At 35.1% G+C, this 14,294-nt stretch overlaps 1 protein-coding gene across 1 annotated transcript; it reads left to right on the top strand.

The window, feature by feature from the left end:
* The first annotated feature begins 12,631 nt into the window (after nucleotides 1–12,631).
* Nucleotides 12,632–14,066, top strand: LOC132115751 (eotaxin-like). The gene is made up of 4 exons (XM_059524162.1): nucleotides 12,632–12,761; nucleotides 13,109–13,235; nucleotides 13,356–13,437; nucleotides 13,606–14,066. The coding sequence occupies exons 1-4, from the start codon at nucleotides 12,683–12,685 to the stop codon at nucleotides 13,669–13,671; spliced, it is 354 nt and encodes a 117-aa protein (XP_059380145.1). The 5' UTR covers nucleotides 12,632–12,682; the 3' UTR covers nucleotides 13,672–14,066.
* Nucleotides 14,067–14,294: the final 228 nt, after the last annotated feature.

Here is a 14,294-nt window from a genome sequence, read left to right as displayed (position 1 = left end):
TATATAAAAATATAAAAAACTTTGTCCATCGTTGAACACAAACAGTGCAGTGTTCACTTTAAAAATGTCGCTATAGCGGGAGGGGGAAACCCGGGGAAACCAGAAAAGCTACACTCCAGAAATGATGTATAATCTGACCAATCACAGCCCTTGGGGTCTGCGTCGCCTCGACGCGTAGTTACAATTTTTTGGAGGTGCGCGTCGAGCTCCGGCGGAGGGTTTGGAGAGGGGTTCGCGTCGACGCAAAGGGGTCCGCGGAGGTACGCCGTCGACTCGACGCAGAAGCATAAAACAGGCTTAAAAGTGACAATGCATTGATCATGGGCAAAATACACCGCAGTGTTATCCAAAAAGTGCATTGATGATATCTATTGTGTTTTAAACAGTCAATCAAATGATCAACAGCAATTTAAAAATAAAATAAATGTCCAAAAATAAACTTGTTGCCCGAACAATAAAAACAAAGATGAACCAAAAGTTATAGGCTATAATTAAATGATTAATAAAATAAGCTTCTTGACAAGTCTTTTCTCTTAACTGTATTTGAAAACGAAATAAAGCAATGCCAACTTATCCATTATAGAGTACTCTGTCTGTACAAAACCCGCAGTTCAGGCGCGCGTGACAAACGCTGCCAGTGTGAAAGCAAAACGCGCGTATGGTGCTCCTGCTCACCATATGCACTGCTCCTGCGCTGCTTACGCTCTGCTATCGCGTGCAGTGTGAAACCGGCGTTATGGTCAGCCGTTGTCTTTAGTAAAATATATTTTTAACAGCAAAAGAGGATTAGCTCTGGTGCAAGCTGTTAGTACAACTGGCCCGTAGTGTTGTAGCCTATTTACAGTTAGTTGATGATAAATTATAAAACACAAACCATTAATAATACATTTAATGTACATTTTCTGTACACTCATAATGACTACTGCCAGTGCCTACGCATTAGAAAAATATAAATCATTAGTTTATACCTTTAAACTGACCTTGATTGTTCTTTTGAAAGGCAAATGGCATATTATTTTTTTTAATCCACAGATTGACAGTGATGTTATCTTGCTAATGGAGGATTCAGCTCTGGCCAACTATATTCCCTCATATGGAGATAGACTTGCTCTTTTCAATTTTTGCCGCAATCAAAACCCTGCTTCCAAAAGGAAGTTGGGTCTGTTTGAAAGACTGAGAGAAAAGATGAAACTGAGAAAGCAATCTACAACTGAACCCCAATCTGAAGAGAGACCTGAGACTTCTAAACCCAAACCCAAATCCAGAGCCAAAGCAAGTAAGCGACAGATTGAAATTGGCTGGATTCATACAGAAAACAAAGAAACAAAACAGGTCAGAACAAAACAAGGAGGGGGTACTAGAAAGGTTGCAATGGACATTAATGCAGGATACAATGAGATCCTTAAAGAAGGAAAATAACTTTTCTTCCCGGATGGAAATTCTTGTAAGGGTGATGAATGTGACTTCACATTTGAAGTTTGGGACTTCAGACAAAATGTTCTTCCCAATGATGTCTCCATTGGCACAATACATGAGGCAGTGAAACTGCCAAATTTGCGCTTCTACATAGCTACTAAGCCAAACGAGTCAGCTGACAGTACTTCAAATATTGAGTCTGAAAGTGAAAATAATGATGAGACCAGCATCATCTCAAGTGATTATAGTGAAGATTTAGCAGACTTTTCTACAATGCCCACTAACAACTATGCAGATTCCTCAGTTGTCACAGATCTTCCAGTGGTACCAGGCCTGAGTATTACATTAGCTGAGGAAGTTTTCATCATGGCAGATGATGTAGTGAATGACCCACTTAATATTTCTGACCCTGAAATCACATTTGGCCCTTACTCAGGAGATGAATCTGACCTGGAGAACACGTTAGTTTATGTGCCTCCAGAAACCACTGAAATTGGCATTCAAACAAAACAAATCATTATACGTCATGGAAACTGCCTCCATGACATGATCAATGAATTTTCTGACCCAGAGACTTTGACCAGGCAACTGGCATTTAAACGCTTATTGCCAGACAATTCAGAGGAAGCTGGCTGTGGGTCAGGGGTTCTCCGAGATATATATAGTACCTTCTGGCAAGAATTCTATGATCGTTGTACACTTGGAACTACAATGAAAGTTCCTTTCATTAGACATGATTTCCAAGCTGACTCTTGGAAAGCTGTTGGCAGAATTTTCCTGAAAGGTTACAAAGACTGCCAATACATTCCAATAAAGATGGCCCCCCCTTTTATGGAGGAGATGCTTTTTGGTGCAGTATACAGTGACCTAATAGAGTGCTTCCTTCAGTTTGTAAGCACCCAAGAACGAGAAATTCTTCAACGTGCATTACAGGATTTCTCTTCTGTTGAACTTGATGAACTGTTGGAAGTTCTTGACAGCTATGAATGCCGCAGAAAAGTCTCTGCAGAAAACTTCTCCGAAATTCTGAAGGAGATTTCCCACAAAGAGCTTGTCCAAAAGCCAATGTTTGTGTTAGACTGTTGGAAGGACATCACACAATCACAAATCACCCTTACTTTTGAGGAGCTAAAAGAGATGTATGCTAAACTCTTACCAACAACTAAAAAGGTCTTAGGACTTTTGAAGTTCCCTGCTGATATGACAGCAAAGCAAAGAGAAGTGGCACATCATCTGAAAAGGTACATCAGAGAAATGGATGATGAGAAACTAGGAAAGTTTCTGAGGTTCTGCACAGGATGTTACTTGATTGTGTCAGAAGGCATCTCTGTTGAGTTTGCAGTGATGTCAGATTTCACAAGGCGCCCTATTGGTCGTACATGTGGGATGTTCCTTCAGCTGTGTGAGAACTATGAGAATTTTCCAGACTTTCGTGCTGAATTTAATGCTGTTTTGGAGAGCAACATTTGGGTAATGGACATAGTTTAACATGTAGTTGTCCACCTCATTCAGAATATCTGAAAAATAATTTTGATTTCTGTTTGATTTAATTTTGATTTGATTTTCAGTTACAGAAATCAAAAGTTTATCATAAGTTAAAGATGAGTTAACACACATTTCCCTTTGCTTGTTTGGTTTTAGCAATGTTGCCTTAGAAATCTTAGCTTGAAGATTGCAATTATACAAGCATATACTTTTGAAAAAAAAAGTAGTTTAAATCCCAGTCTAATTATGCTGTAAATTGTTAATAATTTAACTGCTTGATCACATTTTAAGATACAGATACAGATAAAAAGACACTATTGTCATACATACACTGATACTTGTAATTGTATGCTCAAATATTTTATTGTTAATTTTCAGTGCAGACTCAAAGTTCCTTTAGAAAATGTTTCTGTTAAAATCCAAGGAGTTTTGTGCCAATTTAACAGATTTTGAAATTTCAAAATGTTTTCATGTTTCAATAAGCAGTGCTGTTTTCATGTTTCAATAAGCAGTGCACTTCATAAGCAGTGCTGTTCATTGTTCACATTTGTACTAAATAAACATTTTTCTTAAAGGTGAAATGTGCATATACAACAACTGTGCATAAATCAGACATAATGTTGGTAATTCAGTATCATAAAAAACATCAAATACTCTTATTTTTAACATGGCACACAGCAACATGCACTTTAGCTAAATAAAGGCTGTGCAATCCATAATGCACTATATAGTGATACTTTGGACACATGGTATGTTTACCTACAAAGGGTTAAGTAAGCATTGTGTATTAAACTTTTGCTGTTGATATAGCAGTCACACTCATTTTAACACACCTGCTCTAATTTTCATTGATATGGAGCATGAACTACAGAAAAGACAAATAAATATGAGTTATGACAGATAGGTGCCCAGCTAACAAACTTTTCTTTGGATTAAGGACCATCAAATATTTTGCTGTATTTCTGCTCTCAACAAAATGTAAAGATTAGCTGCACTGAATGGATCTGTAGGAGCATCCCATCCATTTTCCTCCATTAACAGACAGCACAGATCAAAAACTGTTTCATCACAAGGGAACTGACCCTTGGGGGTGCACTCTTCCTGACACAAGGCCGCTTCGTCCATGTCAATTAATTTGAGTCTATCTTCAGCATTGTGCAATCCTGGAAGAGAGAACATCACTGTTGGACGTCCTGATGCTGCATCATTTCCAGATCGTGCTCTGATTTTGTGGGAATTCCATGTATTTACTACCTCATCAAGTTCGTCCTGTAAAGAATAAAGAAATACAAAATAATAAAAATGTACAGAGAAATAAAGCATACTTTAGGTATATTGAACAATAGTGTGATGTATGCGTAATTATATAGCTATTTAAAAGATATAGTTTAGCAAGTGCTACTATATCAATCGTTTTAAAATCCATTGGCGTTGTTAGCCTAATAGTTACTAGTTCATTGTTTATCTTGGCTGTTAGTGGCTATAGGTCTGGAACTGTTTTTTTTTCATGGTAAACCCACATGAAAAAAATACTATAGTATTTTTGAACCACACTATAGTAAAGTACTTGAATTAATTTGTTGGGGTAATTCTATAGTTGTTGTGGTAATATAAAAACTATAGTAATATAAACAAATTACTTTACCCAATACTGTAGCCTACTAAGTTTTTACTATAGGTTATACTACAACACACTACAGTTTACCGTAGTAAAAACTAAAGTATACTACAGTATATGCAGTTGTCAGTTCACTATAGTTAACACTACAGTATGCATTGGATTCAGTAACAAATTGTTAATACTTTAGTTTAGGCTATACAGTAGGCAATACTACAATTGAATTTACTATAGTAAATACTATAGTATTTTTTCATGTTAGAAATGTCATAGGTTATAAAACTATAGTAGGTCTACAAAATGGCATTTTAAAACAAGACATACCTGAATAAGGTTAAGGAAGCAGAACTGGATCAGACTTTTACCCAAAAAGTCTCCGCTAAAGTGTCCATCACTGATTAATGTCTGGAAAAGGTTCATCCAAAACTGTGCGCTCTGCTTACGGAGGATACCCCACCATCCCTCGATTCGTTGGTTTGCTGTGCTTCTTCCGTAAAGGAAACTCCTTTCTCCGGCAAAACTGTCTCCATGGTTACTTCGTAAAGACCTTTGCATTGCTGCCACACTACCATTTTCGGTCCCCATGTCCGCGCGCAACCTCTCGGGACACCCTCCTATGCCAGTAACTGTTTTTATGAAGTAACTGGCTATTACTTTAGGATCGTTGTTGGTTGTGTACGCCTCCATCCACAGAATGTAACGACTGTAACCATCTATACAGCCATTAATGGCAATGCCGTACGGTTTTAATTTATCATAGCTGTCCATATGCCAGAGTGCATTCGGGCCAGCACAAGTGTACTGGCGTCTTCTCAAGCGTTTCCTTCGTCGAAATTCCACACCTTGAGGATCAACAAGTTTAATAATGCGTCTTATGGTATCCTGGGAAACCACGAAACCTCGATGAATCGCGCGTAGGTGAAGCCAGCGATAACCTTGCATTTGTCCACTGGTTGTCATTTCATGTTGGACAAAAGCGAGTACATCGCGCAAATTGGACTGATTTTTTCTTCTAAAAAGACCTAGCCGCTGGCAAATTCTCTTTAAAGTTCGTATGCTAATTAATATTCTGTCATAATTAGCTAAAATTGATAGTATTTCTTTGTTACTGAAAGAAAGTCTAAAATATAGCTTGACTAAGTGATCCAACTCTGCCATCCTCTATCAGTAGGCTGCAATGAACACTGGTCGAATGCGTTATTCTCTAAATTTCATTTAGACTTTTTTTCTCGAAACACAACGACTTTATTCTCGATATTTAATGAGTTTATTCTCAAAATTGTATTTCGACTTTTTTCTCGAAATTTAACGAGTTTTTTTCTCGAAACACAACTACTTTATTCTCGATATTTAATGAGTTTATTCTCGAGATTGTATCTCGACTTTTTTCTCGAAATTTAACGAGTTTTTTCTCGAAACACAACGACTTTATTCTCGTTATTTAATGAGTTTATTCTCGAGATTGTATCTCGACTTTTTTCTCGAAATTTAACGAGTTTTTTCTCGCAACACAACGACTTTATTCTCGTTATTTAATGAGTTTATTCTCAAGATTGTATTTCGAATTTTTTTCTCGAAATTTAACGAGTTTAATCTCGCATTATAATGACTTTAATCTCGAGATGGTTTTATTTTTTTATTATTGCCTGGCCCTAATCCTCTTCCGTAAATTGTGGACTGTGTGTTGGTTGTACTCAATAAATTTTCCATCGTTAAGTATTTATTTGCCGCTCTCTTCATATTTTCCCTTTCTCTGGTATATTGTGTACAATCTAGAAGTATGCGTTTTACATTTTCTATTACTCCACAGTTTGTACATACTCCAGTCTGATGTTTCCCTACAAGATGTAATCCACTATTTAAACTTGTATGTCCCGTCCTCAGTCTGGTAAACCATGTTTCCTCCTGCCTTTCCAGTCCACTGAATTTACTAGCTGTAACCTCTTTGTGTATGTTTTACAAGTGTCTGCCTTTTCCCTCCTTATCCCATCTCTCCTGCAACATTCTGTTAATTTTGTCCTTAATAATACTTTTACTTTCTGACCTGCTTAATTTGATATCCAGTTCGTCTACTTCGCTTTGTCAGGCAGGTCCTATTAAAGAGATTTCTTGATTGCGAACAGGTGTGGCAGTAATCAAGCCTGGGTGTGGCTAGAGAAATTGAACTCAGGTGAGATCAACCACAGGAAAACACTTCTTCTCACAGGGCCATGTAGTTTTGGATTTTGTTTACCCCTAATAATAAAAAACTTCATTTAAAAACTGCATGTTGTGTTTACTTGTGGCACCTTTGACTAATATTTAAATTAGTTTGATGATCTGAAACATTAAAGTGTGACAAACATGCAAAAAGTCAGGAAGAGGGCCAACACTTTTTCAGTGGTCTGAGTTGTGCAATACAAAGAAGAATATGAAGTGAGAAATTGCAATAGAACTGCTATTTGGCAAAGAATTCATCAAAAAAGAGAATGAAATGTATTAGAAAATTGGCTTTCAACAATGAAACGGAAGATGGCAGCATGTAACAAAAAAAGGAAAAAAGAACGAGCGAGCTAGTCCATCACTAGAGGGCGCTACTGACATTTATAAATGTTTATCTAATTACACAAATGATAAGAATTCATGTGCCTTAAAATGTACTTGAGAGAACAAATTAAGTCTCCAAAAAAAAAAAAAAAACCTTCGTGAAGAATAAATGTTCACATAAACAGCATCAATATATATTATTCCTTTATTCATTTCATAATGTTCTGACTTCACTTACAGAGTTTCATATTTAAAGAAATTTATATTCATATATTCGGTTATATTCATAACTGTTTCTTTTATTCTGGGTAGCACCCTTACACAAATTTATTAGGGTAAGCTTCTGTTCACATACCACAGGTACCAAAGTGTGATACTTCTGTGTATTATCCAAGTGTCACAAAATAATAATAATAAAATTAATTAATTAATTTAATTGAATGAAATAAATAATATTTTTAAAAATAGATGGCTAAAAAAGACAAAGTATAACATCTTAATTATCTTAAGTATTTTGGTGGAAACTGTGGTTACCATGGTAAATGTTTGTAAATCAATCAATGACTCAGATAAACTCAATTTTACTCCCACAAAACATGTGATGACGTATATTGATTACTCGTTGGTCTGATGTTTGTTCTCACACAGTCGTCACAAGGGAAATGTCTCAGTCATTATAAGGGTTTGTACTTAAATGCCCAGTTACACAAATGTGTTTCATTATCAGTGTTTTTTTTTTTTTGTTTAGGAGAACTAGTTTTATATCTTCCACAAAGGGAACTTTGTTAAGTTGAGCAGAACTATGTATCTAACATAACAACTCAGTAACCAGTATGCTATATAGCTGTATAAAAAAGCAATAAGACTCTCCAAAAAACATATTTCAACTTAAAACTATAGTAGACTGAGAATATCAGTCAGGTTTCAGGCCCCACCACAGCAAAGAAACTGCACTGTTTAAAATGACAAATAACCTGCTTCTTGCGTCAAACAGAGGTTCGATCTCATTGCTAGTTTTACTTGATCTTAGTGCTGGATAGGTCATCACATACTCATAGATGGATTACAAAACTATACAGGTATTCAACGGCAGGCATTAAGATGGTTTAGATCCTACCTTTCCAATTGCTACCACTTTGTTTATTTAAATGGGGAGTCATCTCAATGATCAATGGTAAAATATGGAGTGCCACAAGGCTATGTCCTAGGTCCTCTGCTATTTTCAATATGCATGTTTCCCCTTGGTAATATTAAAAATAAGGGATTAGTTTCCATTGTTTTGCTGATGATACTCAACTATGTATCTCAACGAGACCAGATTAAATTTTTAATTATCTAAACGAACAGAGCGTGTTAAAAATGTAAAAGATTGGATGACCAATAATAGCAGAGATATTACTTACTGGACCAAAAAACACAGAATCTCTTTTATTTTGCTTTTAGACGGATGTACTGCTACTTCCTCTACAGTCAAAAATCCGGGTGTTATATTAGACAGCAACTTCCCTTTAGAAAATCATATCTCCCATGTTACAAAACAGCATTCTTCTATCTTAGAAACATTGCCAAACTACAAAACATGTAACCTGTTTCTGATGCAGAAAAGCTAGTTTATGCATTCATGACCTCTAGACTAGACCATTGTAATGCACTGCTAGGTGGTTGTCCTGCATCTTACATTTACGTTTAATCATTTAGCATACACTAAATAATTGCTGTTAATAGTGTTCATCATCTGTTTGATTACGTCTTTAATTGATTTTTTCATACATTTCTGCCATATGTACATAAACTGACAGTCACCACTGATAAACTACTTCTAAATATTGTAGAAACTTAATTTTCTTAATTTTCTTAAGTTGCTTTTCAAAGATTTGTATCGTAAAAAGTGCTATAGAAATAAACTTGAATTGAACTGAACTATAGTGTTTCTCAACGGAGTATGTGATGCAGTCTGCAAGTTCAAACTTTTCATGTCTGAATATTTACTATTTCCTGTTATCAGTGTTCATCTGTGGTTTGGCTAAGTGCTAACCGCTAACAAACTAAATTTTTGCTAAGCTGGCAGCACAGAAAGGCTGAGGCTGCAAGAGAGATATTAAGTTAAACACAAGCATTGTCTAAATGAAATCAAAGAACACATAGTATACAAATGTACAGTGTTATACTGTTAATAATATGCCACAATAATAATATTCCATAATTCTGGATTTAGTTAAACAGAAGTTTAATTCTGACTGGTACATTTACTGACATACGGCTGCAGAATTTTTTTTCCATTTTGCAAAATGTACATTTAAAAATACATGAGGTTAAAAGTTGTGTGGGCCACCATGACAGTGCACATTCCATATACAAAGAGCGTTATTAATATCTGTCTCATTGACTCGTCAGCAACGTGGGATGATTTCATCTTGACTACTTGAGCAACTTCCTGTGGTTTCTTGTCTCGCTTTGCTATCTTTGCATGCATCACCTACACAAACGCTTGATATTTCCTTAGAAACACTGCGACGCAAATCAACCCAAGGGTCACCGAGACTTTGTTTAATTTTTCATTAGTTTGAACATTTAAAACATTTTTTTTTTAATCCATGTGACAGTATCAGTCCTAGACATGGGAGTAAAGGGTGGAGAATATTTCAACAGTCTGTCCCATCCCCAGGACTTGTATGAGGTGAGATCCAGGAAGCAGGTTGATAAGATAACCAGTGACCTCTACAATAGCCCTTTTATTGCACCATCCAGCTCCTAAAATAATCCTTGTGTTGAAAAAAAAAAAAACGAATACATGCCTTACAATGGTAAATTAGAGTAACAATGTCAGCACAGACCTATGGACAAGTGTTTAACTAGTTGCTAATTAACATGCATATAACTAGTAGCATATTGACTGTTTATTAGGACTTACAATGCATATATTAATGCATTATTCTGCATGAGCATATTCTATATTTTCCTAACCTTACCCCACACCTAAACACAATTACTACAACTACACTATTTACTATTAAAAAGAAGTAAATTATGAGTTTGAGGAAAAATTCTTAGTTATAGCGAATATGTGTTCTGTAATATAAAGTGCTATTTTTATACTTTATACTTTATTTATTTATCCTTATTTTTATATTTAACTTTTTACTATCTCTCTCTTTTTCTCTCTTGCTCTCATTCTCACTCTCTCTCTCTTTCTTACTAAATTATTTGCAGCAAAAAAAAATAAAAAAGTGTGAGTTTGTAAAAACTAAACGCGTGATGGAAATGTGAGAGGAAGAACTATATTTCACTGCTTTATTATGATTATTTGGCCAACTGTGTCAGCTATATAGTATTGTATATTTTTCACTTGATATGTATATATTGTAATTTTATCTATCATAAATGTATACTTTGTATTAAGACATATCATGAGTACAGAATATGGAATGTTTGCTGTGTCTCAACCCAGCTAATTCTGTGTAAGTGTAATATTATGAACCAACAAATGTGATTCTAAATTATTTGTTTGTTTGTTTGTTTTTTTTGTATTTTTCAATAGTTTGAGAATGAGTCTGAGACTGAGCAGACAGAACTTTTAAATTCCATGACCCTTGACCACAAGTTCCTCAATCTCCTCTTGGTAAAGCAGCACAAGAAAGTAAATGCATGTTGGCACTGTGGCTAATCTGTAAGCCACATAAAGACAATGGGAGGGGGGATTAGCCTCTCACATTTCAAAACTGGTAGAAGCAGTGATGTTACAGAAATGATGCAGAGGAAAGCTCTAAAGACAGACTCTTAAAACCATCTATGACTCTGTCGCTGTCATGTGACGTAGCTGTGGGGATTTCCTGTCCTGGCTGTGACTAAAGCCTCAAACTCACTTGGACTATAACTGTCCACCACACATAAAAATAACTCCTCTTGGCTGGAATGTACTGCACCAAATGCTAATTTTGTATATGGTATATTCCCTTGCTAAATATATCTAAAAGAGAAGAGGATGTGCGAAGTGACATTCACAGACCAGCATTTATGGTCAAGACCAAATAAGGCAGTGATGTCTACTGAAGACCGGGGCTAGTTGTCACATGAAAAGTTGTCACAAAGACTTTTTCTCAGTAACTGTATGGTTTAGAGTCACACGTCCATTACACAATTTGAAATTAATTTTCAATTACACAAAAATAAAAAAATAATTCAAAACATTAAGAATGAGTGTATACTATTCCAATACCTTCAATATTCTGCAGTTATTGCATTTTATGTCAAGATTTACTTTTTTGTCTTTCTTTTTTTTTCTAATAAAGGTCACACTGTAAAATGTTATTCTCACTAATGGATCCTCAGTAGTGAATGGGTGCCGTCACAATGAGAGCTTGAACAGCTTGATGGAATATCATGGTATTGAGGTGTTGTATGTGTGGTTTAACTGTGGATATCATGATCTAAATATATGCTACTATGGAAGACCAGTGGTAAATTTTAATAAAATGCAAACAGTCAGAATAATTAAATTTCACCAGAAAGAGAAGGAAAGAAAAGGAAATGCTCTGTATTTCACTCATCCATGTTCACACACAAACCAGTGAGTAGTGAACACATACACATTGTGAACACACATCCAGAGTAGTATTATTGTGAACACATACCTGGTCTCGGTATTGAGAGGTTTTCTTTTTTTTGTGGGGGGGTGGGGGGGGGGTGGGGGTGGGTGGTTGACAAATTTTTTGGCCATATCACCCAGCCCTAAGCTTGAATCTTATATATATTTTCAGCAAATTTTCATTTTTGGGTGAACTGTTCCTTTAAAGCGCTAATTCGCCACAGAAATAGAACTTTTTAATCACAGACTTCTAGTTCTGAGTGAACAAAATAAAAGTTATTAAAAAAAAAGTTATTAAAAAAAATATAATTAGGATTATGGTTAGAAAAAATAAGTACCTGCCTAATGTCTGCCACATTTTTGCATGCACCACTTTTTTCCATTTGAACATTTTGCAAAACATGCTGTGGTTTGTTTTCACCGAAGCTTCTGTGCAGTTAAATCATTATTGGTTTCACTTTTCACTCTTACACTAATATCCTAACTGCATGAATTATTTAATTAAAATGTGTTATTTAATCATAATAATGCAATAATACACTTGTTAACAGTGCTGATCTGTTGTGACACAGTTATTTAATTCCCAATGTTTTGTCCTGATTAACTAATTTTAGCAAAATTAAAGAACATCGACAGAGCATCATCATCATTCTAGCGTAACAAAATTATTATTCAGTCCTGTATTTTTGGCTTTCACGTGTCCAGATTTGACACTAGTCCCATGACAAATTTCACAGAAACCCTACAAATGACGATACCCTCCAGTTATCCTTGACTTGTCATTTCAAATAATTACGTCATTTACAGTAGCTAATATCTCTGTGAAGCAACAATTTAGATAACTGTAAATGTTCATCTTTTAGAAGTAACCTCCATAACTCATGTCATGTCCATGTCATGCTGCAGAGTGATTAATCATGGCGTAAGTTATTCCATTATGAAGCATTAACAAAGACGATACTTCCCTTTTCTGAGGACATAAAAAGCAATAGTAGCCCAAGTGCAGCAAACAGTTTGTGGAATCTGATAGCACACAGGATCCCTCAGGAAACATGTACCTGTCCTCAGCATCTCAACAAATGATCTGTTTGTTTTCTTTGGTTATATTCCTATGTGCTTTTACATCAGGAGGTGAGTGTCCTTTGACTACTGCACTCGCACACACATTGACATTTGCACTCAATACTTAAGGAAAATAATAAGAAATAAGAAATAATAATAAAAAAAAAATATATATATATATAAGTTCTTATAAAGTTAAGAACATAAACCTAATTAAATTAACTACTAATTAAACAAGGACACAAGTATTGGCCAATGAATTAAGAATACTCTGCTTAAGACATAATCTCTCAAAACAAGTCTTATAAGCTAATGAAATTTTGCTTTATTTGCATTGTTATACTTTGAGAGCTTCCGAAATCAACCTAAAAATGGGAAAAACTTTTATTTATGGATGTTTTTCTGTCTGCTTGCAGTGATCTCTCATGACCCTAAAAGGCCAACCTGCTGCAAGGAGGAGATGCTCACGGATAAAGAACCTTTGATCAAAATCACGAGTTGTAACATCCTTCCAGCAACACGCAAATGTCTTGAAGCTGTAGTGTAAGTCTGTCAATTAAAAACAAAATGCCTGTCAAATCTCTTCTTTGTCAAAAAGCATTTTATTGCATATATCTTGTCAGTATATATAGTCTAAATGCCTTTCACCTTTCATCTTTACAGGTTCGTTGATAAAGATAACTGGTTGCACTGCATCGATCCTAAGGCTCCATGGCTCAGTAAAAGGAGAAAACGTCTACAAAAGGTTAGAGTCTTCAGATTATGATAAGATTATGTAAGGAGTAATGCAGAATAGATGAACTGAATAAAATATGACAACCTCTGCATGGTTTATACAAACAAAGTGTATTGTAAATTGGTATATATAAAGGGCTACTTCCTGACCTGTTTTTCTTCTGTTCTAATTCACCAGAACGGTGTGATTTGTAAAGATTATACTAAATCTGAAGATACAGACATGGTGACCAAACATCTGTGAACTTCACCCAGAATCGGGTCTTCACCAGCCACACCAGCAAGGCCTCTTTTCCATCTCTGTTAGCCAGACAAGCTACACTGTACAACACAATTCTGCTGAATACACACGGCTCTTCTAATCTGGAAAATATGTTGAACATATTGCACAAAGAAACAATCTGCGGTTCGCTTTCACACTTAGCTGCTGTGCAGTCTAAGTAATGTTGTCCCTTTGTCTTTTTATTTTTCACATATTGATGTTCTAGTTTTATTTATAATGCTACATTTATAAAACTTTATTTTCTTTTTAGAATTGTATGTATTATGCATTTGCTTTAAGTAGTGTTTTTTGATTGTTTAATATATTTAATTTGTTTTTAATTTAACCGAGTATATATTTATTTTCCTATTATGACTTATAGAATATAATTTATTTAATTAGATATAACTTATGACATCAGTTAAAGTGTTTAAAATGTATTGGATGCAATATGTATTAAACAAAAAGAAACTGCAATAAACACTACAAAATTTTGGTCATCTGGAATCAGATTTATCTAAAAACCAATTTAATAGAATATAACTAATATAAGTTTATTTCTGAATTTCTCCTGTGACTGTCTTAACCTTTCATTAAAGGCCTGA

Source organism: Carassius carassius, chromosome 35, assembly GCF_963082965.1.
Source record: "Carassius carassius chromosome 35, fCarCar2.1, whole genome shotgun sequence".
Taxonomy (NCBI): Eukaryota; Metazoa; Chordata; class Actinopteri; order Cypriniformes; family Cyprinidae; genus Carassius; species Carassius carassius.
Note: the sequence above shows the minus strand (reverse complement) of the source record. Positions and strands in the feature narration are given on the sequence as shown.